This window comes from Gadus chalcogrammus, chromosome 14 (genome assembly GCF_026213295.1).
Source record: "Gadus chalcogrammus isolate NIFS_2021 chromosome 14, NIFS_Gcha_1.0, whole genome shotgun sequence".
In the NCBI taxonomy this organism is placed as follows: domain Eukaryota; kingdom Metazoa; phylum Chordata; class Actinopteri; order Gadiformes; family Gadidae; genus Gadus; species Gadus chalcogrammus.
The window spans coordinates 1,886,040-1,913,954 of NC_079425.1; the positions used below are offsets into that span (position 1 = coordinate 1,886,040).

The 27,915-nt window shown below is 48.3% G+C and overlaps 2 protein-coding genes across 3 annotated transcripts; one reads left to right on the forward strand and one right to left on the reverse strand.

Annotated features, from left to right (window-relative positions):
* Positions 1 to 12,184, forward strand: mindy2 (MINDY lysine 48 deubiquitinase 2). 2 transcript variants are annotated; one of them, XM_056607352.1, is made up of 9 exons: positions 1 to 1,088; positions 1,191 to 1,248; positions 1,981 to 2,045; positions 4,916 to 5,074; positions 5,572 to 5,674; positions 6,010 to 6,152; positions 6,798 to 6,971; positions 7,931 to 8,086; positions 8,472 to 12,184. In XM_056607352.1, the coding sequence occupies exons 1-9, from the start codon at positions 168 to 170 to the stop codon at positions 8,673 to 8,675; spliced, it is 1,983 nt and encodes a 660-aa protein (XP_056463327.1). In that variant the 5' UTR covers positions 1 to 167; the 3' UTR covers positions 8,676 to 12,184. The 2 variants fall into 2 exon arrangements, with proteins under 2 accessions (XP_056463327.1, XP_056463328.1); XM_056607353.1 differs by having other exon boundaries at positions 8,475 to 12,184.
* sltm (SAFB-like, transcription modulator) lies at positions 9,662 to 27,558 on the reverse strand. Its single transcript, XM_056607346.1, has 20 exons — positions 27,399 to 27,558; positions 25,755 to 25,836; positions 25,341 to 25,396; positions 24,771 to 24,798; positions 23,008 to 23,821; positions 22,363 to 22,403; positions 22,162 to 22,271; positions 20,862 to 21,011; positions 20,466 to 20,575; positions 20,236 to 20,387; positions 20,037 to 20,140; positions 19,851 to 19,943; positions 19,157 to 19,299; positions 18,230 to 18,410; positions 17,228 to 17,352; positions 16,776 to 16,955; positions 15,977 to 16,309; positions 15,140 to 15,278; positions 14,013 to 14,266; positions 9,662 to 13,019 (listed from the first exon to the last, which is right to left on the reverse strand). Exons 1-20 carry the CDS (start codon positions 27,531 to 27,533, stop codon positions 12,908 to 12,910), a joined length of 3,342 nt encoding a protein of 1,113 aa, XP_056463321.1. The 5' UTR covers positions 27,534 to 27,558; the 3' UTR covers positions 9,662 to 12,907.
* Positions 27,559 to 27,915: the final 357 nt, after the last annotated feature.

The following is a 27,915-nucleotide window of genomic DNA, read 5'->3' on the forward strand; positions in this document are numbered from 1 at the left end:
CATGGCGACACCTTTTCCCGCCGCTCTCTGGCGCCCCCTGCCGCTCGGAGCCGAGCTCCACACGCCCGTGACGTCACGAACAGAGTCGTCATGGCGTCTGCGGGACTGAAGCTAGAGCTGCAATTGAGCTAAAAAAAAAAATCTGTCGACAGTTTGTGGAAAACGAAATGGAGAAAAATGCAAACGTGCATGAAGCCAGAGACACGACCTCCCCGTCTCCCAGGACGGCGGGGGACGTGAAGGATGCTGCCGCGGGTTCTGGGCTGAAGGGAACCAGCGACCAATGCACGAAGAGTGAACCTCCGCTCAGTAGTAGTTTGGTTCTCGGTAGTTGCAGTGATGGCTCCAGCCCCGCCGTCCATGGGATCCCGGCGGTTGCGAACCCACAACCAACAAACACCACTCAAAGCCTACCATTGCATGGAGACGACGTGGTGGGGAACGGGCCATGGACGGACCCGGACCCCGACCCGGGGCCGAGGGATGCGACCAGTAACGGGATGGGGAAGAACTCGGTGGTGGCTTCAGGAAATAGCGAGGGTGGCACCTCAAAGTTGGTGGATAGCAGAAAGGGGGATCTACTCTCGACTCCTACTGATGTGAGCAGCACGGGTCTGGTGCAGGAGGACACTTTAGGCGGTGATGGAGGCGAGCAAAGGAAGCCTGTCAGACCCAAACATCTATGTCCAGACACTACCATATCGTCGACCAGCGTCAGGTCCGAGAACCCCGCAGACCAGACCACATCCGACGGATTGCCAAGTACGAGTGACCCCGATCCGAGCGTTGTGGGAGAATCTCGTAGTATAGATTCACTCGAGTCCTTCTCCAACCTGAATTCCTGCCCCAGCTCTGAACTCAACAGCGAGTGCCTGGAGGAACGGGGTCTGGCCTTGTCTCTGCAGAGCGAGGATGGTGCTGATGAGACTAAGGTTTCCTGCGCCAAGGACCGAGGCGCCGCCGGCCAGTCCATCTACCACATCAAGTGGATCAAATGGAAAGAGGAAAACACCCCCATCATCACCCAGAACGAGAACGGGCCGTGTCCACTACTGGCCATCATGAACGTCCTTTTGCTGGCTTGGAAGGTGAGGAGCCTGGGAGATTGGAGATAAAGCACAACAGTGTAACGTGTCAAACATGTGCAGGTGGTTTGTTGGAGTGTGAGCAATGGTGTGTTGGTTCTGCAGGTCAAGATGCCCCCTATGATGGAGATCATCACTGCTGAACAACTCATGGAGTATCTTGGTAGGATTTCATGATCTTCAGCCTCACACAAGCCTAAAACATCTCTCATCATCGCCGATTCCTATTCACCCCGGATTGTATAAATCCATACACACCGTGTATGCTGTTTCTTATTCTGCTTTGGTTTTGGAAATCAGTGTTTTTTATCACTTCAGAATATGTTGATATGTGTGATAGGTTATAAGCCTGAGCCACGCATCATTCCAATGTTATTAGATCTCAGGTACTGTCCCCTTTTGATATACTCTCGGAGGCCTGTGTAGGTTGTGGAATCGACATCCACTTTGGAACGAACCCTTGCTGCTGTCACTGGAATAGGAACCATTTTATCTTCTCTGACCCCCTAGCCTCCTCATAGCTAGAAGGTTTATTCAGGGCCTGCTTACTGAGATGGGTCCTTATGGTTTTTTGTTTGGCTCAAGCCATACTTCAGGCATTCAGGAGTCTAAAAGGATAATGTTGACTCTTTTAAGACTACATTTTCCTTGTAGCTATTTGATTTATGATAACATAGCATGGAAGGTAACTGAATTTGAATTGCTCACACCAGGGGTGGCTAATGCAGACAATAATCTATAATCCAGCCCATCTGCTTTCTATACATTAGCTCCATTTGACAGGACAAAACTCTTTTGTCCTTACTGAACTGCGTAAGGATTACTGTCTGTGTGTAATAATGAAAGTTCTGTCACCATTTTTGTCTTTTATTTATGCAACCTCTCCCTTCTGCAGGAGATTACATCCTCGACTCCAAGCCTAAAGAGATCTCTGAGGCCCAGCGGCTAAACTATGAGCAGGTGAACTTTGCTTTCCTCGCTCATAAATGATGGACATGATACACAAAGTGACTCCTCCTTGTCTGCCTTTAAAAGGATGGTTTACTGTTATGGCTTGTATGCTGATCATCTTAATATTGCCGCTACATACCAATATAAATACAAATATATTGGCAACGCTTCTATAAAACGTACAATCAAAATGAACGATAGCATTTGAGGGGTTGACATTTTGAACAGGATCAACAATTCTCATTCAGTTCTCTCTGTCTAACTCAAATGCAAACCAGCTCATCTCAGTTTTGTCAGACAAGCAAAGAGATGAGCATGCTGAACCTGCAAATTCCTCTGCACGCTTGAACTTATTAGCAGTCTTCATTAGGATTTTTTTTTAAACCAGATCACTAGTTTTGTTCAGCTATAGATTATTGATGTTTTTCAATAAAAGATGGACCTACAAATCAATTTGTATTAAACCAAAACACATATTTATCATTGTACACAAGTGTTTTTTTTAGAGTGGTAGTCCACAACATATAATACACAAAATATGCATACACAAAACTGCTCTTTATACCGCTCTTTATAAAAGTACTAGTGAACTCACTCCACAGATGCATTGAGGTTGCCCTAAATAAGATGGTTGGATTAACTGTGTTAACGTTGTGATGAGCGCCCAGTAAAGCGGCCTTGGATTCTATAGGTTACGTAAGCCGTCTCTGGTGTGATTGAGTGTCAGGGCGTCGGATCGTGGTGAGTCCCGTGGTCGCTGGTGTGTAGCCACCCATGGCTCTCCATCTCAGGGCTGCACATTGAGGCTGTGGCTCACATACAGTGCAAGGAGCCAGCTGGGCCCCGTTCGGACACGCCTTCAGTCGAGGAGGAGATCAAACCTTTTAAGTTGAGCAGAGATACTTTTTAAATGTACAGTTAGTAATTCAATGTACCAAGGGGCTGTATTTAAAGCTCGGAAAATAATACGAATAAAAAGTCAAATTAAAAATGCAACGCAACTCTATCGTCGCACAGCTGGTGGTGGGCGATGACGTCATCGTTTGCGTTTCAGGCGGCCACACGAATCCTCACACGAAACCGCATCGGTCACTTTTTATCAGGCCCTACTAGTGTCCGTAGCTTCCCCCCGGTGGGTGGGTGGGTTCCAGCCTGACTGGGGATGCCATGCCCCAGAGCCCTCATCTTCACTCTTTGGTGACCGTTGACATGCACATGTTATATTTTGATGTACACTGTAATCAGGAAAGAATGCACTTGTTTCCATCTGTAAATAGCTTTTTGAATGACAGTACTGTTGTTTTAATGAACTGTGAGGAGTTCCCTGCTTGTTGGGGGGGATGTTGTTGTTGTTGTGAATGGCTGAACAGGAACACAGAGCAGACAGCTGTTTGTGTCGGAAGAGGGGGGGTGGTTTGTGTAGCTTTGGTGGTTGACGGGTGGAGGTTGTAAGCTGGAGGTTAGGGTGGAGGCTCTTTGAAATGTAGGAGAAGAAAGGGTTGGTTGGGAAGATGAAATGGTTGTGGTGGTTGTGGTGGTAGAGCAGAGCAGATATCAGAGAGATTGGTCCAGAATATGGAGTTTCGATCTGCCTGGTTCCAGCCCGTGAACCCATGCACACTCTTAAAGATATTCTGCGTTTAAGGGTCTGGTGTATGATGGTTGAGTGAAGCTCAGTTCAGCACAGGGACACATGCAGATAGAATCCATGTGATCATATCAACAGAAAACAACCGTACAGTCACGGAAAGGTCGGACTCTGCCTGTGAAGTCCATCAAGTCACATCTGGGATGTCTCTGATTCTGCTTTTGAATGCGTCTCTGATTCTGCTGATGAAGTCCTTGTACGTTCGGATACGTATGTTTTTGTTTATATGAAGAAAACCACAAAGGACAGCCACGTGACTGCGTTGGTTATCAAGGCAGTGATTGGTTTAGAACCGCGCCCAGTCTCTTAAAACAGAATGAAGAGACTTCAGACTGAATTATGAAGTGAAACAAAACTGTAAATGGGATGATTTACCGCCTTATATTGAATATGCATGTCCGACTAAAGTCGAATCCTTGCGCCATTTTCTAATTTTTTATTTGTATAACCAAAATACAAATACAAACCAGCAAAGACTGGCCCGTCTCCCCCACTAATGGATTTCATAGCAAGCTGTTTGAATCCATAAAAAACAGACCTAGTTCTAAATTCATCTTCTAAAACACTATCTGTCACACGCGGCTATGAGGAGGATTAAAATAGCGTTTGCTTGGATGTTCTTTGGTTATTAAATATTGATAAGAAGAGCAGCGGCTGAACTTGGTTGTATTTTTCTGTTATTGCTCTCAGAAGTGTGGAATGTTCTCAGATACTTGACAAAGTTAACGTCACCAGAAAGGAAAACAAAGTCTTACTTAACCGGTATGCCTCCCTCAGACATACCAGTCTGAGTGACTGGTGGAAATCAGTGTGTACCTACCAAGTGATGTACCTGAGATACAGGCCTAAGCTGTATGTTGAGACCTTAAATCTTTAAATAGTTAATCGTGTGTGTGTGTGTGTGTGCACGCCCATTGTGCAGGTCGAACTTGAAATGGATAATGTCCTTGAATGCTGAAGTAAATTAAAGATTAAAGAATTCAGAAGACACAAGCCCTCAGGAAATATACAATACGTAAATAATTCAGGATATCCCCTCACACACCCACACAAAACACACACACATACGCGCACACACACACACAATTATTCAGGCTGACAAATGTGGTAGAGAGAGTAGCGAGTCATTCTGTTTCTGCCATGTAAAACCCCCTTCCTCGTTTCTATGTGGTGACCCAGAGCCCCACGGCTAGAAAGTTCTGTCAAGTGACCGGAGGTTTTCTGTCCCCAGAACATGAGTGACGCGATGGCTGTCCTTCACAAGCTCCAAACCGGCCTGGACGTCAACGTGAGGTTCACCGGCGTGCGAGTCTTCGAATATACCCCAGAGTGCATCGTGTTCGACCTCCTGGACATCCCTCTGTACCACGGGTGGCTGGTCGACCCCCAGGTGAGAAGGTCTCTCCTCTCAACCCTGAAACCCAGTTGGTACTTATGAGTTATGGGAGTTAGTGGAAGGAATACCACGTTATTGTTCAAATACTAATGCAGCTGGAGATGCAGATTACAATTTTTTCAGATTACAAAGCTAAGTTATTGTAAGCAACAAAGATATTATTAAATAATCTATTTCAAAATCAAAGATTTTTGCGATGCCCTATTTCGGTAAAACATATCAAGAAATTGTTTCAATTTTACCACAGCATCAACCGACTGACCAATCACAGGTTCTGGGATGTAAGCATGACCACACATTCTAAAGTTAATCTTTAAACACGTTTATTAGTATTTTTACCTGCAAGTGTCAATTGGTGAACTAATTAGCCCACGGGTATACCCAGCAAACATCAATAAAATGACAATTAGCCACACAGTGCTAGATGCTTCCCATCCCGTCCTCATCTCCACCGTGGATGATTCCAAAACGCGCTCCTCTGCTCCTTCCAGATGCAGGACATGGTGAAGGCGGTGGGGTCCTGCAGCTACAACCAGCTGGTGGAGAAGATCATCTCCTGCAAGCAGTCGGAGAACAGCGAGCTGGCCGGGGAAGGTGAGCTCCCTCAGGTCCTCAGGTTGGGACGTCAGTAGTCATTGACTGACGGCGTCGTTGGACATGTCACAACACGCTCACACTGAAAGAGGTGGACACTGCTAACTGAGCGCTGGATCTGTGAATAAGTGTTCGTCCATGAATGGATGGATGTCAGGTAGTATTGTAAAGCGCTCTGTAAAGTGGTCACTGGTTAGAAGAGCGCAACGTAACCGCACTCTGTTTACCGTACCGTACGTTCCCCTTTAACGTTCCCCATTAACGTTCCCCTTTAACGTTCCCCATTAACGTTCCCCATTAACGTTCCCCATTGACGCTCCCCCGGGACGCTCCAGGCATGGTGGCAGAGCAGTTCCTGAGCAGCACGGCGACCCAGCTCACGTACCACGGGCTGTGTGAGCTGACGGCGGCCGTGCAGGAGTGGGAGCTGTGCGTGTTCTTCAGGAACAACCACTTCAGCACCATGATCAAACACAAGGTACGGCAGTACGCAGTAGGAGGATGCAGTGTTATAGTACCACCGTGTGCACGCACCGCCATCACCCCTCATGCACAGTAAGTCCCATACTACGTACAGTGGTTGCAATACAAGGACACAGAGGGGTGAGGAATGAGCACCAGGCCTATGAGCACATCTGTAGCAGGTCTCAACTCCGACCGCGGTCTGAATTGCATTTGCTCGATTTCCCTTCATTTGCTTAACTGGGCCGTTCTGTCCTGTTATCTACAGCAGGAGGAAGTGGCGCCTGTAAAATGCATTTGAATAATGATGCGATGGCCAACATAAGGACTGGAGTCCCTTTGTAGTCTGGTTTTAATGGCTGTCACCTACGCCCTGTCTCTTCTCCTCTTCCTTAAAATGCACACGCACAGAAATCCAGCCAATCTGTTAGACTGAGGTGTGGACAGACATTAGATTCAACTAGCAAACGAGTGGATATGTGTTTACAGATTTGTGTATACAGATTTGATCTTTTAACCATACTCATTATCAACCTTAAAAACAAAAACGCTTTGGGAAACTCATTCCTCTATCAAAGATATATTGCCAAAACATAAGGGTGTGTGTGTGTGTGTGCGTGTGCGTGTGCGTGAGCTCTAACTGTGAGATGTGTGTTGCCAGGGCCAGCTGTACCACCTGGTGACGGACCAGGGCTTCCTGACGGAGGAGAAGGTGGTGTGGGAGAGCCTCCACAACGTGGACGGCGACGGCAACTTCTGCGACTCAGAGTTCCGGTTGCGCCCGCCGTCGGATCCGGAGACTGTGTACCGCGGGCAGCAGGACCAGATCGATCAGGTGGGCCCGAGCACTGACCATCACTAGGTTAAAGGAGACATCCGGTGTAAAACGGATTTGGGATGTGTTTGGTATGATAACGAGTTGGGATGTTCGTTTTGGAGCTAAAAAGCGCATATAGGCGCATTCTTCAGTTGGCGGTTTTTAGTCGATTCTATCAAAACGCTATCAACTTGTAACGATAGGGGCATGTGTTATGGTAAAAACTAAATCGCTATTTTAAACCACTTAAAAGTCTAGAAGTAGTCCGCACTTCTTTGGTAGTATAATAAGGGTCTTAACATAAGGCATTGATAACTTTGTAAGTGTACAGATTGTTTATTAAAAAGGACATTTTATACACACAATACCATCAGTAGTCCAACCATCTACGCCATATGTTTTTTAAGACTCGATAAGTAGATTGACGAACACAGAGATTGTGCCATCCATCAACAACACGCAAGCTCTGTGTACACATGCCCCCATCGTTCCAAGTTTATAGCGTTTTGGTAGAATCGACTAAAAACGGCCAACGATGTTTTTAGTTAAGGATGCGTCGATACGCGCTTTTTTGCTCCCAAACGAACATTCCAACTCGTTATCATGCTAAACATATCCCAGATCCATTTTACACCGGATTTCTCCTTTAACCCATTCCCTGTATACAATAGAGACGGATAGGTTAAGACGCTACGCAATGCTAAGTAGTATTTTTAAGTGCCAGGACGTACGACGCACAATAAGTGCCTAAGAGGGGTTCTAGTGCATGAACTGCACTCCACTGACTGAGCCTATTTGCTTTTCTTTCTCTCTTAAATCAATATGTGTACAAGTTTGCAGCCAGAATAATCGAATGTTTCTAAGCTACTCGTATATAGGCCTTTATGTAAAATACTACTTTGTTTTGAGATTTTGAGTCTAAAAGTATGTGTGTGTCTCTCTCTCTGGTGTGTGTGTCTGTGTGTGTGTGTGTGTAGGACTACCTGATGGCCCTGTCGCTGCAGCAGCAGAGTGCGGAGGTGGAGTGGGCGGAGCTCCCCGAGGGCGTCAGCGACCTGGAGCTCGCCAAGAAGCTCCAGGAGGAGGAAGACCGCCGCGCCTCCCAGTACTACCAGGAGCAGGAGCAGGAGCAGGTACCAGCACGCACACGCACACACACACACACACACACACACACACACACACACACACACACACACACACACACACACACACACACACACACACACACACACACACACACACACACACACGGCAGACATTGCGACAGACAGACAAGTGCACAGACACACACACAGTTAAACAGAAAAACACACAGGTGCAAGCAGGCAAATACAGGCGCACACACACACACGCAACCAACCAGACAGACGTTAACCCTGCAGCGTGACGTGACGCCTGCTCCTCCTCTCCCCCTCTCCCCCTCTCCTCCTCTCCCCCTCTCCTCCTCTCCCCCTCTCCCTCTCCTCCTCTCCCCCTCTCCTCTCCCCCTCTCCCCCTCTCCTCCTCTCGGGGCAGCAGGGCCAGGAGGAGCCGGCGGGGGCGGAGCCAGGCCACGGGGAGAGCGGGGCTGCGGCCGCCGACGTCGCCCCCAGGACGGGGCCCGGGGGCGGGGTCGAGGCCGCCGTGGGGCCCCCCTCCAGCCCCGGGAAGCAGCCCGCCGCCGGGGAGCGCAAACCCAAGAAGGAGTCCAAGGATAAAGACAAATGTGTTCTTTTGTAATATAGTGTGTTTGTGTGTGTGTGTGTGTGTGTGTGTGTGTGTGTGTGCGCGTGTGAGTGAGTGTGTGCTTGCGTGCACATGCCCAGCTGTGCATGTGTAAATCTGAGAAAAGGGGACAGCGTTTGAACAACACTACACACAGCTCCCCTCGCCCCGAGAGAGAGAGAGGGAGAGAGGGAGACAGAGAGAGAGAGAGCGAGAGAGAGAGCGAGAGAGAGAGAGAGAGACAAAGAGAGAGAGAGAGAGAGAGAGAGCGAGCTGGGAGGGAGAGCGAGACTCAGAGGACTTGTTGTCCCACCACTGGTGCCTGCTGCCCTCCCCTTCCCCGGCCTGGAGGTCAGAGGAGGGGACACCTCGACGTCTACTGTACCCCCCTCCCCTCACACGCGGCGGCTCTCGGACGGCGTCACAAGTCGCACAACGCACACTATTTGTGACGGGGGCTCGAGCTCGGGGCGGTGGCTTCTGTTTCATAGCAGCACCCCCCCCATGTGTCCGAGAGGAGGATCACTTCTCGCTCTCCTTATGGAGGCTTTGTGGGGTTTCCCAATCTCCTCTTGCGTCCTTTCCTCACTCGTATAACGGAGAACACTATTAGGCTGCTAAGGCCATTTGTCGGATTGCTTTGTACACCCATAACGTTGTCTTGTGCTGATTTGCCTTACCACTGTTTGAATGTCTAGTTTTTAACCGTACATTTTATTTTTGTGATGATCTTCATATTTTATTTGCTCAGCATGACTGATGTAACGTTACAAAAGGCGAATACTTTTGAAAGCTATATACATTTTAGTATTTATTTTCTCTATCATTATGCCCTTTATGTTATCGACCTGCCCATCTCACCATGGACAATCACACCCAGCACCCTGGGACGGGGGGCTGAGATCTAGACGCTTCTAGATCAGCTAAATGAGAGCGCCGCCAAACAGAAAAAAAGATATTCCAAATTCTTTAATCATTGGAAAATAATTTGCTCATCGCTTGAAAGGCCAAACACCTCTTCCACCTCCAACTTTTCTCCCTTTCATCTAATCAGGCCACGGTTCTCATAGTCTGGAACCCATTTAGATTCCCTCTGAGCGTCTGTAAAGCAGATCAATGGATTTCAGGCGACACGCTCCACAGACTGACACTATGTTGACTGATGATTAGACTGAATAGTCCTTACTTTCATCAGACATAACCCTAATTAAGCAATTTAAACATATATGCTGGTCTAAATATCCAGAGATTTCAACCTTAACACCTAATGAACACGTTCTTGAAAGAGAACCTTTAGTTTGCAGACATTGTGTACATAACTAATCTGCACTTGTTGTTATATAGACGTGTGTGGGCAGCCACGAGCCTACTGCCTCCGGAGAACCTTTTCTATACATTCCAGTGGGATGCCTTGACTTAAGCCTTTATTTGTCATATCAAACAACGGTTCTAAGGGTTCTACTTGTCTCTGGGTCGGTCCATCGGGAGTACTTCTGTGGTTGTGTGGATCTCAATAACAGGTGGAGTCCAAGGACCGCTGGGTCCTTCAGAGACACCAGAGAGTTGCAGCAGCAACTCCTTATAGGATGGTTTAAAGGCGTACCAAGGCTACACTTTGTATATAAACAGCCTTACAACACCATGTTATAGGACACAAGCATACAACCTAAAGAGACAATCCATACATACACAACAGAATTACTCTCAGGCCTTCTCTGAAGGGACATTTCATTTAGTGTATTTGACAAATCTCATACTTTAGCCAGTATGCTGGCCTGTTTCAGCTTTATTACAGACACTGATGTGTGTATATACATATAGAGTATGTTAAAGGACAGCTTCATAGTTCTGTGCATAGGTATGTCAACCGACACTTTCACATGAATATATCCTTATTGTAGAATTTTACAACTTTTACATTGGTTAACGCTGCTGTGCTCTTGTTCACTTAAACCAACGGAATATTTAACTTAATGTGGTTAAGGAACACAATGTTATTCACGACGATGTGGCGGGCTTTCCCCAGTACTTGAGTCTCGACTACCACAGTAGATGTGTGAAGGGAATAGTTCAATGTGTGTAATGCAAGATACCAGATTTCCACCTTTTCAGGAAAATGATTTGGGGCGAAAGACGAGATGAGACGATAGGTCTATTAATCCTTTCTCAGTTTTGGGGATCAAACACCTTTGAGCAAAATGTGATGAAGCTACTCTTATTCAACTCTGAAAATAATTGGACACAGCTTTTATTTAATTACCTGCCACATGTCTTAGCCCGTTTGGTCTATTGACGAGACATTGAGATTGATTGGTTTGGAGATGGAGCATTCATTAAAACGTTTCTATGATGTGAAAGAGTGTGTGTTGGTTAGTGCTTTGATTCGTGGGGATTGTGTTTGCGTTTATTTTAAACCACACATCATTTTTGCTGTAATAAGTTTTGAGTTTTGTCCATGTTTCCAAGATGAACTGATCAAAAATGTATTGTGTGTGTTCAATGTCTCCAGTGAGTATATGCCTTGTACAAATTATGATAGGGTAAATGCTGTAACATACTAGTCTTTTGACATGGTGGTCTTTAAACATGTCCTTGTAATTGGTTTTGCACTGTTACATTGATATGCACTGCTAAACAAAGTGGACCAGAAACATACCTCATTTTATATAGATCAGAAATGGAGCAAGTGGGTCTGTTGCAATGATACGTAAATGACATGGGGACTTGCTTCATAATGTAGATGAATAAAGCTGCAAAGTATCATCGGCTGCTCCCATGTTTTGGCCTGGACCTAATTGAAGGAGCCTAATTGAAGGAGCCTAATTGAAGAAGGGGGAACCGGCTGTAGTTTAACAACATAAAGCCATGGTCCCAGCATGGCTAACCAACGCTAGATTGTACTAAAGATGTGGACCAGAAAGTAAGTTAGGTAACTCATTTGCCCCTACACACACCGACGGAAAGGCACTCCTGGGCACATTGCCTCGGGAGGTGAAGGGACGTCCATTATTTTATTGTATCAAAGACATTGATTCTACTCACAACTTTTCTTGGATGCAATATTAACTCCCACAAGTTATTTTGTGGTGCATGTAGTTTTAAATGCAAGGGTTACAGGTTCACATTAGATACACCATGAATGAGTTGGGTTGTCCAACATGGTTTTATTTTAATTTGTTATAAAGAAATGAGACCCTGCTTTGTTGTGATTGTAATAACATGGACAACATTTGTGTCGTTTTAGATGTTTATCAATTTACATTAATGACCAAATATTGTGTGTAGCCTTTAACAGCAGCAATGAAAATGTATTTGGTGACCACACCGAGTATATTATATATAAAACAAAATGCCTTATAGACAAGACATTCAACCTGAACACAACTTCTAGAATAAAAGTTTCAAAACCTGTAAGTATTTGCTGGTTCATGGTAAATAATTACTTAATGATATAGCACGAGTTGGCAAGTTTCTTAAAAGATTTGAGTCAAATATTCTAGTCAGACAATATGTTAATTATATGCATGTAACATAATAAACGGCTTAATTTACACAGATTTCTTTGGATTTGAAGATTTCGATGCCTTTCGGTCCATAAGGCAAGCTCAATTTTCATTCCTCTAATTATTATTTTAACTACACAAACTACCTTATTCTGTGAATGAAACAGAAACCGTCATCATTTTGCCAATTTTAATACCAAAGATGCATAATTTAAGTCAAGCAGCCTTTTTGATATATACGAGATGTGACCGTAACGAACAGCAAAACAAAAACTCCATTATGTATAGAATATAAATCGAAATGCCTTTACACTAAACTATAGAACACAGTTTCAGTTCAATCGTCAACAGCACATGAGAACGTGTAACAAAGACCTCGTTATGAATGTCTTAGAAATTAAACCTGTTAACATCCTAGAAATGGAACATGTGCACATCCTAGAAATGGAACATGTACACAACCTAGTAATGGAACATTTATACATCCTATAATGTCACCTGTGAACGTCCTAGTAATGTCACCTGTGAACGTCCTAGTAATGAAACATGTTAACAACCTAGTAATGTCCCCTGTGCAGACTCAGTGACAGCAGAAAATGTCCGATACTCCTCTATACAAAATGATAGGGTTGAGCGATGTCAACCGGCTAGTTTTAGCAGTTTAAAATAGTAAATATATAAAATAAAATAATAACTGGAAAGTGTCTCTGGGTCCGAGCGTTGTGATTGGAGGAGGGCGCGGCGCTAGAACCTACGGGGAGCTCCTTTGAAGGGCTTGAAGCCGCCGCCGTTCCCGCCGCTGGACAGAGAGTTGTTGGTTATCTGCACGATGCGGTTCATGCCGGACGAGGAGTGGCTGGGGGAGAGGGGGGGGGGGGAAAGGGTTAATACTGGGGGGCCGGATGGAATAAAGAAGGAACACAACCCCATCTCCTCTTTCAAATCCACACCTACCCAGGCCCGATCGGCAGCCATCATATACGTCTAAAGGCTTCAGTCTATCCGCCTTATTTACTAGTAGCACTTTGTAACTAAGATGGCTTCTTTAATAAGACAAAACACTATAACAAGACAATCTAAACCATTTTCAAAGTATAGATGGCATATTAAAAACACTAAGTGTGAAGCCAGCGATGGTATCTCTTGGACAGGTTAGGTACCAGTCAGGAGAACCAGTGTTACCTGATCCACGTGAAGAGGTCGGCCTGTCTGTGTTTACATTTGCAACACAACTTCTACTTCACCTTCGACTATTGAGGGTGTGAAGACCATGACAGAAGTAGACCAACCGTCACAGGTCATTTTAAAACCTTTGATTGTCATACAATATAAATATAGCGTCATATCGATAGTCTGAAATACGTCTTTCAAATGCTACATGTTGTATTAGCCAATTCAATACAACAATTCAGATTAAAATACAAAAACAAATCATAATATTCTATGCATCGAATAACTATATTAAATGAATACCAAATGGATAATCACAACCATGAATGTCCATTAATGAAATAACAAAGATGAGCGCCACCCAGTGGACGCTACAGCCCCCTGCAGGACGGTGAACAGTATTACACACTCACCCCCCCCCTCCCACCCCCTCATGAGTCCTGACCTGGAATGTGTGTTCAGTGGTCTGGAAAGGGAAGCTCTTTACTCAATCTCTATACTAGGTTTGTTGACCAGTTAACCAGTTAACCAGGGGTCAGGTGATGCAGTCGGCCTCTGCCTTGTTCTGATTGGCTGTCTGCCCTCCATAGAGAGCATTGTGGGGTGGCAGTATGAGTTCCCCCCCCCCCCCCAGCTGTAACCCCTTGAGGTAGGGCAGGGTCCCTCCTGGGGGTCTCACCTCGAGTGCTGGGCCATCAGACTGCCCCGGGGGTCCCCCATCCTACGGCCGTCCTGGAAGCCCCCGCTGCCCTGGGAGCCCGCGCCCCCGTGCCAGTCCTTCCTGCTGGGGCCCTGGTCCCTGCCTGGGGGGTCCCTGCCCGGGGGGTCTCGGCCCGGGGGGTCCCTGCCCAGGGGGGCCCTGCCCGGGGGGTCTCTGCCCGGGGGGTCCCTGCCGTGGCGCTCAACCACCACCTGGCGGCCCGACCCAAACGTCTGGAGACACAAACACACACCCTGGGGTTAATGGGGCCCGTTGGGGTGAAGGGACCTGGAGGTGGAGGGACCTGGAGGCGGGGGTCCACCCCTGAGGTTAATGGGGCCTGTTGGGGTGAAGGGACCTGGAGGTGGAGGGACCTGGAGGTGGAGGGACCAGGAGGCGGGGGTCCACCCCTGAGGTTAATGGGGCCTGTTGGGGTGAAGGGACCGGGAGGTGGAGGGACCTGGAGGTGGAGGGACCAGGAGGCGGGGGTCCACCCCTGAGGTTAATGGGGCCTGTTGGGGTGAAGGGACCTGGAGGTGGAGGGACCTGGAGGTGGAGGGACCTGGAGGCGGGGGTCCACCCCTGAGGCCAACACACCGCTGGTAGAACCACAGAACCGTCTTCAACATTCCTGCCCTTCCTCCTTAAACCAGTTCAAGCCAGTCTACGTCTGGTTCCTCTCTGACCTGGCGTCCACCGAGATGACTTCACCTGCCGGCCAGGTAGAGCCGACGGCCAATGAGAGACTGAAGAGAGCCGACCTAGGGCCGGGCGATTCATCTCATTCTGATCGCGATTTCAACGTTCACAGAACTAATACAATTTATCATTAAATGTTTTATAGAAAGTGCAGAACAGCTGGATACACATCTGTACATTATTTTAGATTTGGCCATTTTCTTTTTGACCATTTTGTGCATTTCTTTTAAGGCAAAATATCAAAGTTCTCAGTTACTACGTGTTTTTCTGGGAGAGACACGCTGAATAAACACATCATGTTGTCAAACTCAAAAAGGACCGTTTTTGAATAATCTTGATTACATTATTATTGACCAAAGTAATCGTGATTCTGATTTTTCTCCATAACGGAGCAGCGCTATGCCGACCTGGTCCCCCATCACCATGGGCCGGCCCCCCTCCCGCTCGTTGTAGCCGTGCCTCCCGCGGCTGGCGGCGGCGGGCCCCCTCAGGGCGGGGCCTGGGACCTCCCGGGTGGAGCGCTCGGCCCTCATCCGCACTGCTCCGCTGGGGACACACAGGGACACAACGCCGTTAGGAGACACACAGGGACACAACGCCGTTAGGAGACAGTGAGGGTAAGACGAGGAGGGAGGGGCGCTGAGGGGGGGGGGACGCAGGCGTCCTCGAGCGGGACGCTGAACCCCAAACTGCTCCTCATGTGCAGGTTGGCAGCCTCCGCCATCGGGGGGGGGGGGGTGTGTGTGTGTGTGTGTGTGTGTGTGTGTGTGTGTGTGTGTGTGTGTGTGTGTGTGTGTGTGTGTGTGTGTGTGTGTCATTGTAACGCAACGTAGCTTGAATGTCATCCTCCCTTGTAAGTCGCTCTGGATAAAAGCGTCTGTCAAATGTAAAGGACCGCTCACTCGCTGTGGAGAAGTGTTAGCGCTTAATGATTACAACTTTGAATAACAATAAAAGGTCTTCACCAATGCTGGTACTCAATGTAAGCACTTACTGTATGTTGTACGTCCTTGTACTTAACTATAGCACTTTTAGTGGCATTGTACATTGTGCAGCACCTTATCTTATCCGTGTTGTGTTCAGGGAATGGGTTAAACTAGTGCTGGTTAGTGCCTGGCCCCAGGTCCTCTGACCCTCCTCACTGTCCAGGTAGGTGTACCGTTTCATTCTCCTGACTGGTGTTCTTACAGTACGGGGCTCTGGGTGAAGCGTCTCACTGTAGCTGTGATAATAAATCGGCGTACCGGACGTCCCCCTTGTTGGCGCTGAGGCCTCCGCCGCCGCCGCCGTCGTTCTTCCAGCCCCCGTGGGCGCCGCCGTCCCGGGGGGAGCGCGTGTGGGACATCCCGGGCATGGCGGTGCGGGGGGCAGCGGGCCGCTCCGTCATGGCGACGGGCCGACGCTCGTCACGGTCCCGGCGGTCCGTGTCGCGGAGGTCGCTCCGCGGGGGGGGCGGCGGCGGCTCGGGGCGACGCACCGCCTCGAAGCTCTTGGGGTAGCGGTCGAAGCCGGACGCCTCCCGGTGCGGGGCGGGGCGGCTCTTCTTGGCCTCGGGCTCGCCGTCGAAGCGGCTCCGCCTGCAGGGGGGGGGGCGGGGAGAGGGTCACGGGACGGACGGACTCCGGGTTTAGAACGGTGAGAGCGGCCCGGAACGGGGTCAAGAGGTCACCTCATCGGGAGAGCACAGAGAACGAGGACGCTAGGAGGTCATTAAAGGACTCAGGTCATGACCCGAGTGCAACATGACGGCGTTATTGATTATATATTAATAGAGCACGTATACAGAGAAGTAAAGTTATTAACTACGTCTCAGATCATCCTATCTGACCCCGGGTCATCCCCTCTGACCCCGGGTCATCCCCTCTGACCCCGGGTCATCCCCTCTGACCCCGGGTCATCCCCTCTGACCCCGGGTCATCCCCTCTGACCCCGGGTCATCCCCTCTGACCCCGGGTCATCCCCTCTGACCCCGGGTCATCCTCTCTGACCCCGGGTCATCCTCTCTGACCCCGGGTCATCCTATCTGATCCCGGGTGCTCGTACCGGTCGAAGCTGGCGGGCTGCGCGGTGGCGGGCTCCTGGAAGCGGCCCCGGTCGCGGGCGGTAGAGGTGAAGTTGGTGAAGCGGTTCTGCTGCCGGCTGTACTCCGCCCCGCCGCTCAGACGCGCCTCCGACTCGGGCGCCATCTTCTTCCCGCCGTTCCAGTAGGAGTCGTCCCTGCGGCTGAGAGGGTGAAGAGGCACACATCGAGGTCAGCCTCTCTAAAGCTACGGCCCCCCCGTCTCTGGAGGGTAACGAGGGGGGTAGGACTCTGTATAAACAAGGACCCATGGTCTCCAGAGACATCTGTACTGGTCGGTCACAGCTTTAACTTGTAGCTAGTCATTTAGATCAAGGTAAACACTTTTCAAAGGGGGGGGAACTATCCTACAGATGCGTGTCATTTCCTGGCCGGAGAGCGATGGTTTGTGTGTAGTCATTAGAGGCTGGTGTACCCGTGCTCCACGTCGCGCCCTCTCTTCAGGTTGTTCCTCTTCTCCTGCTCGTAGCGCAGCTGCTCCTGCTGCCGCCTCAGCTCCTCGCGCTCACGGGCCAGACGCTCCGCCTCCTTGCGCCGTTCCTGACACACAGGATACACGTTCAGAACACCAGGGCATCGCTCCCCACCGTGGCCGCATGGTGTGGTTCTACACACTAGGGCTGGGCGAGGAACCGGGTTTGGATCGCTATTATTGTCAAACGATCACAAAACTAATGTAATCGAGTTTGATTTATTTATTTATAAATTAAACTTCAGAGTTCTCAGTTACAAAGTGTTTTTTGGCAGAGACATGCTGAATAAACACATCATGTTTCCAAACTCAAAAATAATCGTTTGAATAATCGTGATTTAAAGATTGACCAAAACAATCATGAATATGGTTTTCTTCTCCCATAACCGAGCAGCCCTGCACCACAGAGAGCAGCCCTGCACCCCACCCCGTCAGAGCGGAGAGGTGGGCGTCGCCCTTACCGAGCAGCCCTGCACCCCACCCCGTCAGAGCGGAGAGGTGGGCGTCGCCCTTACCGAGCAGCCCTGCACCCCACCCCGTCAGAGCGGAGAGGTGGGCGTCGCCGTAACAGAGCAGCCCTGCACCCCACCCCGTCAGAGCGGAGAGGTGGGCGTCGCCGTAACCGAGCAGCCCTGCACCACACCCCGTCAGAGCGGAGAGGTGGGCGTCGCCGTAACCGAGCAGCCCTGCACCACACCCCGTCAGAGCGGAGGTGGGCGTCGCCGTAACAGAGCAGCCCTGCACCCCACCCCGTCAGAGCGGAGAGGTGGGCGTCGCCGTAACCGAGCAGCCCTGCACCACACCCCGTCAGAGCGGAGAGGTGGGCGTCGCCGTTACCGAGCAGCCCTGCACCACACCCCGTCAGAGCGGAGAGGTGGGCGTCGCCCTTACAGAGCAGCCCTGCACCACACCCCGTCAGAGCGGAGAGGTGGGCGTCGCCCTTACCTGCTCGATGCGGATCCGCTCCCTCTCCAGCCGCTCCCGCTCCATGCGCTCCCGCTCCAGCTTCTGTCTCTCCATCTCCAGCCGCTGCCGCTCCCGGAGCAGGTTCTCCCGCTCCTCGCGCTCCCGCAGGAGACGGATGCGCTCGCGCTCCCGGCGTTCCCGCTCGGCGATCTCGCGGCGCCTGGACGTTGGAGAACCGGTAATCAATATGGGAACAGTTGATCAATATGGGAACAGTTGATCAATGTGGGAACAGTTGATCAATGTGGGAACAGTTGATCAATGTGGGAACAGTTGATCAATGTGGGAACAGTTGATCAATATGGGAACAGTTAATCAATATGGGAACAGGTAATCAATATGGGAACAGTTAATCAATATGGGAACAGTTAATCAATATGGGAACAGGTAATCAATATGGGAACAGTTAATCAATATGGGAACAGTAATCAAAAGGGGAACAGGTAATCAATATGGGAACAGGTAATCAATATGGGAACAGTTAATCAATATGGGAACAGGTAATCAATATGGGAACGCGTGCGAGGACTAAAACAACGTCTGCGCATAAAGGACCGGGAATACTAGGAATAAAGGGAACGAATACGGGTACAGAAAGGACTACCAGTTCTTTTCCAATATTCAATATCCTTGAAGGGCGGTTACATTTAGACACAGCCACCCCCCTTACGCACTTATTGTACGTTGTACGTCCTGGCACTTAAACTAGTACTTAGCATTGTGTAGCATCTTATCATAGCTGTCTCTGTTGGATACGGGGAACGGGTTAACCTAGTTATGGTTAGTGCTTGGCACATGGCTCCATTAACATCCTTACTGCACCGACAGTGATATAACGTTTCTCTTTCTTGTGACCACTGTCCTGTAAGTGGCTTTGGATCAAGGCGTCTGGTAGTAACAGCGTACCTGCGTAGCTCCAGGGCCCGTCGGACCCGCTCCAGACGCACCACGCGCTCCCTCATCCTCTGCTCCTTCATCTTCTCAAAGGGGAGGATCTCGTTGTGGCCCTCCTTGTTGAAGAACGGCCGCCTCTCCTTCATCATCTGGAACTAGAGGAGGGGGAAACGCAGGACGGATCAAAGCCTTTGCGCCCATCAAACACAGCAACAGGTCATGGGTCGAGGCTAGGGATGTTCCGATACCATTCTTCCCTACCCCGACTTCTGAACTTCTGTATCAGCCGAGTATAAATCTAGCTTTGTATCTACTAATAGCACTAGTTCTCATTGAAGGGTTCTCTTACGATGGCAGCGGTATAGTCGGTTCACTTACTGTCTATCCTTTATTTTTTTATTAATTAACAATAATACATTGATATTCCATTTGTGTTATTGCATCCATGTTTTTCCGACTTGGTAGCTCGAACGCACGTAGGGTCGGAGACGTTGCTTTAACGATGATGACTTTTCACCGCCGATCGTTAACGAACGCAGCATAACCCCGTAGTGTTTGTGATGTTCTCTGTCTTTGTGGTAAAGGAGCTGGTCATGTGATGGATTCGGCGTGTAGACTTCAGTACTCTGTTAACCGATCGGAGGAATTCCTGACACTGGTATCGGTACAACTCTAGTCGAGGCAAGAGAAAGGAAAAGAAAAGGACCTCTTCTGGTGGGATGAGCCACCTGGGGTGCCTCTGCTGAGGATGCGGATGTGGATGCTGATGCTGCTGCATGTTCATGTGAGGAAACCCAGGCTGAGGAGAAGGGCGTCCATATCATTAGGAAACATGAATCAGTTGAGGAACGGGGGCTAGGCCAACACTGAGGGGACGTCTTGAGCAAGTTACCCGATCAAACTGTCTACCGCCCCTTCTGAAGGGCTGTCGCATCTTGTTGAAGTGAGGAGGACCTCTGTTATGAGCGAAGGGCAGAACTCCAGGGCTCTTGGCTCCTGTGAATGTAAATACATCGAGATAAGTCAGTACAACGCCCCCCTCTGGTCCCTTTACAAGTTACACCACCAACAATTGAAACAACCCAGCTTACGTATATGCTTCTTCTCGTCTTTCTTCTCTTGGACCACGGTGGACGAGGGAACCTCTACTTTGTCATTTTTGGCGTCGGGTTTCTTAGACCCGTCTTTGTTGTCTTTTTCTGAAGGTTTGTCCGTCTTCTTGTCGTCTTTCTTGGGCAGCGCTCTGTAAAACATTGACAGGTTATCGTCTGCACCAACAGTGATCAGTTCACCCAGCTGATGGTCCTCATTCTCCACCCACTTGCTCGTCTTGGATCCGGTTAACGTTCGCTTCTCACTGGATTTGATAGACGTCATTTTTTCCTCCACTTCCTTCTTCGCTGCCTCTTTCTTGAATGGATCGCTTTTAACCTTAAAGAATGGCGGAGAAGTAGATGGTGAGCTGGAGAGTAAACTCGGCTTATAGAAAAACAATCAGGACATGGGGTAAACATTTTTTTTAACATTCTATCGACTTTCTGAAAAGAATAGCTGTTATTTTTATTACATTTTTTAACAGGTGACACTTTTATCCGAAACCACAAGCGAGGTTGGAACATTCAAAAAATGCACTGCATCCCTGATAAAGTCAAGTCCCTTTCTGTGCTCAACAGCGGTGCGATCTCTGGGTCAGACTACAGCCGGCCTCCTCCCTCACCCTCTCCACGTAGATCTGCTGCCCGTGGAGCTCGGTGCGGTCCAGGTGGGAGATGCAGCGCGCCACCTCCGTGCTGGAGGACATGGTGACCAGGCCGTAGCACTTGGACCCGGGGCTGCGTGCGTTGGTGACCACTTTAGCACTGAACACCTGTTGGTGATAAGCAGAGGTTTGAGACAGACTTCATGTCGCCAGGCCTCTAGTGGGGGCTGAGGTGATGGTCATACGGTAGGCCGGTGCAGCCCTGCGAGACGTTACTGATTTAGGTCTATGGAAATGGCATTGTGTAGATTAAAGGATTTGTTTTGTGAAGACCCCAGGTTAATGGTCGACATTTCTTTATTACGTCTCCGTCCTTCGGAGGAGACGTAAAAGCGAGGTCCTGACTCACTGAGGTCATAAAAGATCCCAGGGCACTTATCGCAAAGAGTTGGTTTCCCCCGGTGTCCGAGCTAAAAACTGCCCCACCGGGCTCACTCAATCTGGCCCCCTAATCATCCTCCTGTATAATTAGCAGACTCATTAATTCCCTCACTCTCCACCTCAAGCTGGTGTGGTGAGCGTTCTGATTGGTTGCCCTGCATCGGCCCAGTGGGTGTTACACACACTGGCGGTGGTGAGCGAGGTCCCCCCCTTCACTGTGAAGCGTCTTTGAGTGTCTAGAAAGCGCTATATAATTTCAATCACTTAATTATTATCTTCTATGTCGATTTTGGTTCAACTCCCCCACTCCCCATGTGCAGTCTTCCATTTAACTGTGTTTATAATAGACTTGGAAACTGAGGCGGCAGTAACAGTTCTATGTGAAGATAGTGTCATTATAGGCAGTCGGATTAGCCTTATTGCAGAGAAACATGACGTTTTGCAGAGAAACAACACCCCCATCTAACTGGCGTGGGTCAGTGTAGATGCGGGTGTTTTTAACTGATTCGAACGCAGCAAAAGCATTCTGTGTTTTCACGCCACTAGGCATGCTCAGACTAAGAGAGCAAAGTACTTAAGGATTCTTGAATGTTAAATGTTCTGCTGAGCATGGCGGTGGATTTTGGGTATAGCTGAGCCGCAATGGAAGCTGCTAAACACTCATTTGGAATATGATGGCTCACCAAGATCCCAGGTCAGAACACGCCTAGCGCGATAAGGGGCGAGTTGGAACAAAACGGATTGATATCTGGACAAAGTCAGTGACTAACATGGGGTCTTAAAGTGGCAAAACCCTTCGAACATGACAGTATTCAACAAAGCTGGGCACGAGTTAAACCATACAACCTAAACTTAAAAAAACAAAATTAGACTTTACCTTTCCATATTTTCCAAACAGGTTCTTTAGGTCAGCTGCCTTTGTGTTCGACGAGAGGCCACTGACCCACACGTTACGAGAAGAGCTGCTGGCGGCGCTGCTGAGACCACCTACAGGCACCCAGGGAACGTTAGGGCACCGTCCTTCTCCACAACCAATGTATACCGACAGTAATAATTATGTGTCTTGGTTGCCATTTACCTTTATCATCTTTTGCTTTTCCATCTCTGTCTCTTGAAGAGCTACAAGGTAAATTAAAATACAAACAAAACAAAAAAACAATACAAATACAGTGAATACTATTAAAATGTAATCCCTGCTGGAAACCATTTGCACATGACCCATGGAGCAAGACACAGCACGGAACAGTCGAAGAAGGAAAAAGGTCTTCATGGCGTGGGTTTGGATAATTCTGTGACAGGCTTCCTTCATGGCTTTTCCACTGGTGAGATGGATCAGGTTGTCAGCCAATTTATTCCCTTTGATCAATGTGAGTCTTCAGAAGTATGAGGTACTTCACAGCAAATCTTTCCTGACCCCCAAAAAAAATATTTTTCACCTCAGGTACTACTACTTTTACAATGCCTCGTGCAGGAACTGGAAAAGGCATTAAAAGTGACGGAAAGACGACAGTAACAGTTGGGGTTTCCTCTCCTGGTTATGGCCACAACTTAAACCAACTTCAAGGAATAAATTAAAGCAGTAATTGGCAGGGTTAGGTACATCAGCGGACATTCCCCTTAAGGAAAAGGAAAAAAAAAAAATCTTGACGCTACCCACAATGCTGCTTTCCTAGTGCGCTTGGACGTGGTAGTAGTATCAAAGAACTGACATAGAAAGACAAACCTCTTAGCTTGACCTGACGCCCCCGTAGTGGAGGGGCCTTTCTTCCCAGAATCCTTCTCTTTGTCTCCCGTTTCAGCTTTCTTCAGGGTGTCCCGGCCCTCCTTCTTCGTGGGGTCAGCCTTGGATCCGGCCTCGTTCTTACCCTCCTTGTGGCCCCCTGACTCTTCGGTGTTCAGGTCGTCGTCGTCGTCATCATCGTGGCCCGTGGGTCCAGAGGGGACCAGGTGGTCGTCAGAGCTCTTGTCGGGATCTGGAAGTTTCACATGTTTACCTGTCTCCAGGAGGTCGTCCCCATCAACGTCCAGCGTGATGGCGTCTTCGTTGGGGATCGACACGGACAGGTGATCGTCCTCAGCTTCTTTAGAGGAGTCCAATGCTTCGGCCGCCGTCTCTGCCGCTTCCGTCTCTACCTCCGCCTCTGGCTCGGTGTCGACGTCGGCCTCTGGATCGGCCTCTGGATCGGCCTCGAGCTCTGGCTCCGAGTCGGCCTCGAGCAGCACCACAGCCTCCGGCTCCGGCGAGGCCGCGGGCTCAGCCTCCGGCTCCGGCGAGGCCGCGGGCTCAGCCTCCGGCTCCGGCGAGGCCGCGGGCTCAGCCTCCGTCTCGGGCTCCGTCTCCACCACAGGCTGGGGCTCGACCATGGCCTCATCGGCCTGGATTGAGGCCTCTGTCGTGGGCTCGTTGTCAACGGCGTCCTCGGTCGGGGGCTGGGCCTCGCCGGAGGTCTCCGGCCCGGCCTCAGGCGCGGCCGGGCTGGCCTCGCACGGCGCTGGCTTAGATTTTTCGTGAGCAACTTCCTCTGTTTCTGTTACATCTGAGGGATTTAATGAGGATAAACATGGCAAAAAAAATAACAACTTTTTAACATCGACATGGGTGTATGACACTTCACCTAGAAAGTAGAACACAAAGCAAATCAGGGATTAGCGGTCGTCGAGGGGGCTGGGCCGCACAGGAGGAACAGAAACATGCGCTGAAGGCTGAGGCCGTGTTCTTCCATCCTTCGCTCCCCGAAGAGCCAGTCACTATTCGCACGGCTGGATTTGCCATCCCGGTGCCGTCTCCTGACATCTGGAACTCCTTCAGGTGGACCTCGGGTTCACATGGCGTGTGAGCGGGGATGGGCAGAGGCGTCTATCCGTCCATCAGTCATTTCTTCTACAATGACAACCCATCTCCCCCATGCATGGTGGTCAGTCTACAAGTCATCTTACGCCAAATCATCTGGGAAACTTCCATGACGTCACATAGCGAGGGTCGTCAATGTCCGTCTTGGCCATCAGATCATTCAGCCTTTAGGAGAACAACTCCAGTCTTGAAATCCACACCGATGTGTAAGGCCCAGTCCAGTGTGTGTACGCACGACCCAGTGCTTGATGTCTTTGCCAAGTCCCAGTGTGAAGCGTTACGTTATAGATGGTGAACATCAGGCAGCTCCTTCGATGGGGTCGCAGTAGGAAGAAGTAGCTTGGTGTGTGCACTTCTAGGCACTCGAAAACTGCATCTTTACAAAAAAAAATGCAGCGCACGGCCATTAGGCGGCCCCATATGTTGCCATGGCTTTCGATCGTAGACGGCCCTTTACAGAAACGCAGCAGTGTTTGTAATGTTGACATGGGTCCTCTGTGCACCGTTAACTTGTGATCTAGTTAGCAAGGAAACGGTAGACGCATGTGTATTCCATGCAGGTTTCTGTGGCTTTATAGAAGGAGGGCTACCTTGGAAGAAAATGTTAAGATACCTCGCTGAGCGTCCACACATACCTTTCTCAGATTCGTCTTCTTCAGTGTCCTGAAACACAAAAGACACAAATTAAGCATTTCATTAAAGTAGTTTCGCTTCACCTTCCTGCAGGGTTTGGGTCAAATCTGCACAATTATTCTTTTTCCTAAATCATGATAACGATGTATTTGTATAGCCCTTAACCTCAGTTACAGGGTCAAAGGGAATACCTATATATGTATTACATGTCCTGGTGTGTTTAGCCTCGGATTGCCTAACAATGGCTGATCTCTGCCTTCATGTATTCTGGTGGTCAAGTGAGCCTGAATGACTGCCATAGGAAATGAATGGTAGGACTACATAAGGTTCATTCAGAAGAGGGAAAGCACATGCATAGGTTTGAACAAGTTCTCCTTGCATAAAAGATGGATCGGTCCTCGATGAAAAACAATCGCATCAATTACAATCACACGCGGTCGTTGCAGCTACGCTAAATGTGCCATCTTCCGCTACACAGCACTTCGCATTGTTGAACGGTTCGGGTCTAATCAGGATGACATGGGTTCTTGATGAAAAAACATATTCGCGAGATACAAGTACTGCAGGCTAACCTTGGCACAGAAGTCGTCATCCAGAATATTTTCAGAGTCCGATTCCACTTTCTTTCCTACAAAAAAATAAATAGAAATACATTCAGCGGCAAGATTAAATGGCTGGGAAGAAAAACGTAGCGTTACAACTCAGTTTAAACCATGGGGCAGAATACCCTGGCACAGGCGAGTCTCTGAAAAATGAATGCAAGTTTTATTTTATAATTGTTGGAAATTATACTTTGCAAATGTCACCCAAAATACACTTTAAATCCATCCACTTATCAGGTCTCTACAGGAACTAACTATTTGGATGAGGGTGGCTAAAACATAGGACTTAACACCTGGTTTCTCTACATCACATTAGAAACAGTGACAAAAGGTGCAACAGGTACTAGAAGGCCCCCAGGTTTGTGACACTAGGTTAAACCTTACCTTTAGGCTTCTTCCTCGTGGTTGTATCTGCAGCCAATGGGATTGCCACGTTGCCTGGCTCGCCGCCTTCATCTTCCACAGCCTGAAGCACGGAGAGACAGTATCAGAGGGTGGGTCGACACAAGGCCAGGGTGGCCGCAGCAGGGAGGTTCATTAACACAGCTGGTGTCACGGCGAAACCAGGAGAAGCCCTACATATCAAACTGACCATATGGACCTACTGGTATTACTGTGAGCCCATAGATACCAAACTGACCAGTTAGACCTACTGGTAATACTGTAGGCCCATACATAACAAACTGACCAGTTAAAGTTTAACCTACTGGTATTACTGTGAGCCCATAGATACCAAACTGACTAGTAAGACCTACTGGTAATACTGTGAGCACATACCAAACTGACTAGTAAGACCTACTGGTATTACTGTGAGCCCATAGACACCAAACTGACCAGTTAGACCGAATGGTAATACTGTAGGCCCATACATACCAAACTGACCAGTTAAAAGTTTAACTTATTCAGGAAATGTCTTAGTCAATGCGGATGCATTTATCGATCTTTATATTTTTACACCTGATGGAAGTATGTTTTCTTTCCCTACGAGAGCTTTCTACTTTGTTAATGCATAATAATGAAAAAAATATTAAGAATAAAAAAAATATATTTTTTAATATATATATATATATATATAATTATTTTTTTTATATATACATTGGTAGTCAAGGCGGGGCCCCACATAAACACATTTAGAATGTGTGTATGTGTTAAGATACAGCCAAATCACGATAAATCTGAAGTAACTTGTTGAAGTTCCCCACAAACACGTGAACAAATCCATATCTGAGGTCAATACACGGACCTTCATACATGCTGCTCACCTCCTATCATACTGCTGTCAGGTATATAGGCCTATCATAACATGGACAAATGTAAAAGGGCATGTAGTCACATCTAGATTGCAATGACTGAGTATTTTCTATGGAAATAATCGATTTCAGAAATATTCTGAATCGAAATTGAATCGAGAACAACTAAATTGCAAACTGACCAGTTAGAACTACTGGTATTACTGTGGGCCCATTGATACCAAACTGACCAGTTAGAACTACTGGTATACTGTAGTCCCATGAATACCAAACTGACCAGTTACACTCACTGGTATTACCGTGTGCCCATAGATACCAAACTGACCAGTTAGACCTACTGGTATTACTGTGAGCCCATAGATACCTAAATGACCAGTTAGACCTACTGTTATTACTGTAGGCCCATAGATAACAAACTGACCAGTTAAGACTCACTGGTATTACTTTGGGCCCATTCATAATACATTGACCAGTTAAGACTCACTGGTATTACAGTGGGCCCATGCATAACAAACTGACCAGTTGCACTCACTGGTATTACTGGTAGAATGGCTAAACGGCTTATTAATTATGCAACAATGTAGTTTTATAATTTATGAAATCCAATGAAATAACTTTCGTACAAGCACACCTGCACGAAGTGAACCAAACGACAATAATAGCAAAATAACAGCTAGCCGAGTGCTGCTAGACCAGCACTGCTAGTTAGCAGCGCTCGGCTAGCAAGGTTGCAGGCGGTCGATGTCCGCACGCGTGCGACCCCTGAACCGCTCCGTACCTGTTTCAACCGGGCGATCAGGACGCTCTTAACCCCGGAGCAGTCTAAAGATCTTCGTTTAAGCTCAGACTTCAGATCAATTACTCGTAATTCGACTATTTTCTTGGACTCCGTGGAAATGGCACCCGACGCCATTTTATCATCACACCACAGAAGTGTTTTTGTGACTGCGCGCATGCGCATATGTAAGTCCCTATACTGAAGCGTGCGCGCGCGCTTTCGTTCTACAAGACAAGAGCCCGCCCCCTACGGTGGTTCTGCCTACGTCACGTCAGAGTGGAGTCAGGCTAAAGTCAGGCTCATCGGTCATCAGGTGGTGGAGCTTGAGGGACAAACTGTCAAGTACGACATAGGAATGTTTCCAACTTAAATAAATAGATATTTAATATTCAATTTTATAATATCAATATTTATTAGTATAACAGGGATTTTTAATAAATATTGACTCTATATATTTGCATAATATAGTAATATATTATGCAATTATATAGAAAAGACCGAACTGATATATGTTAAC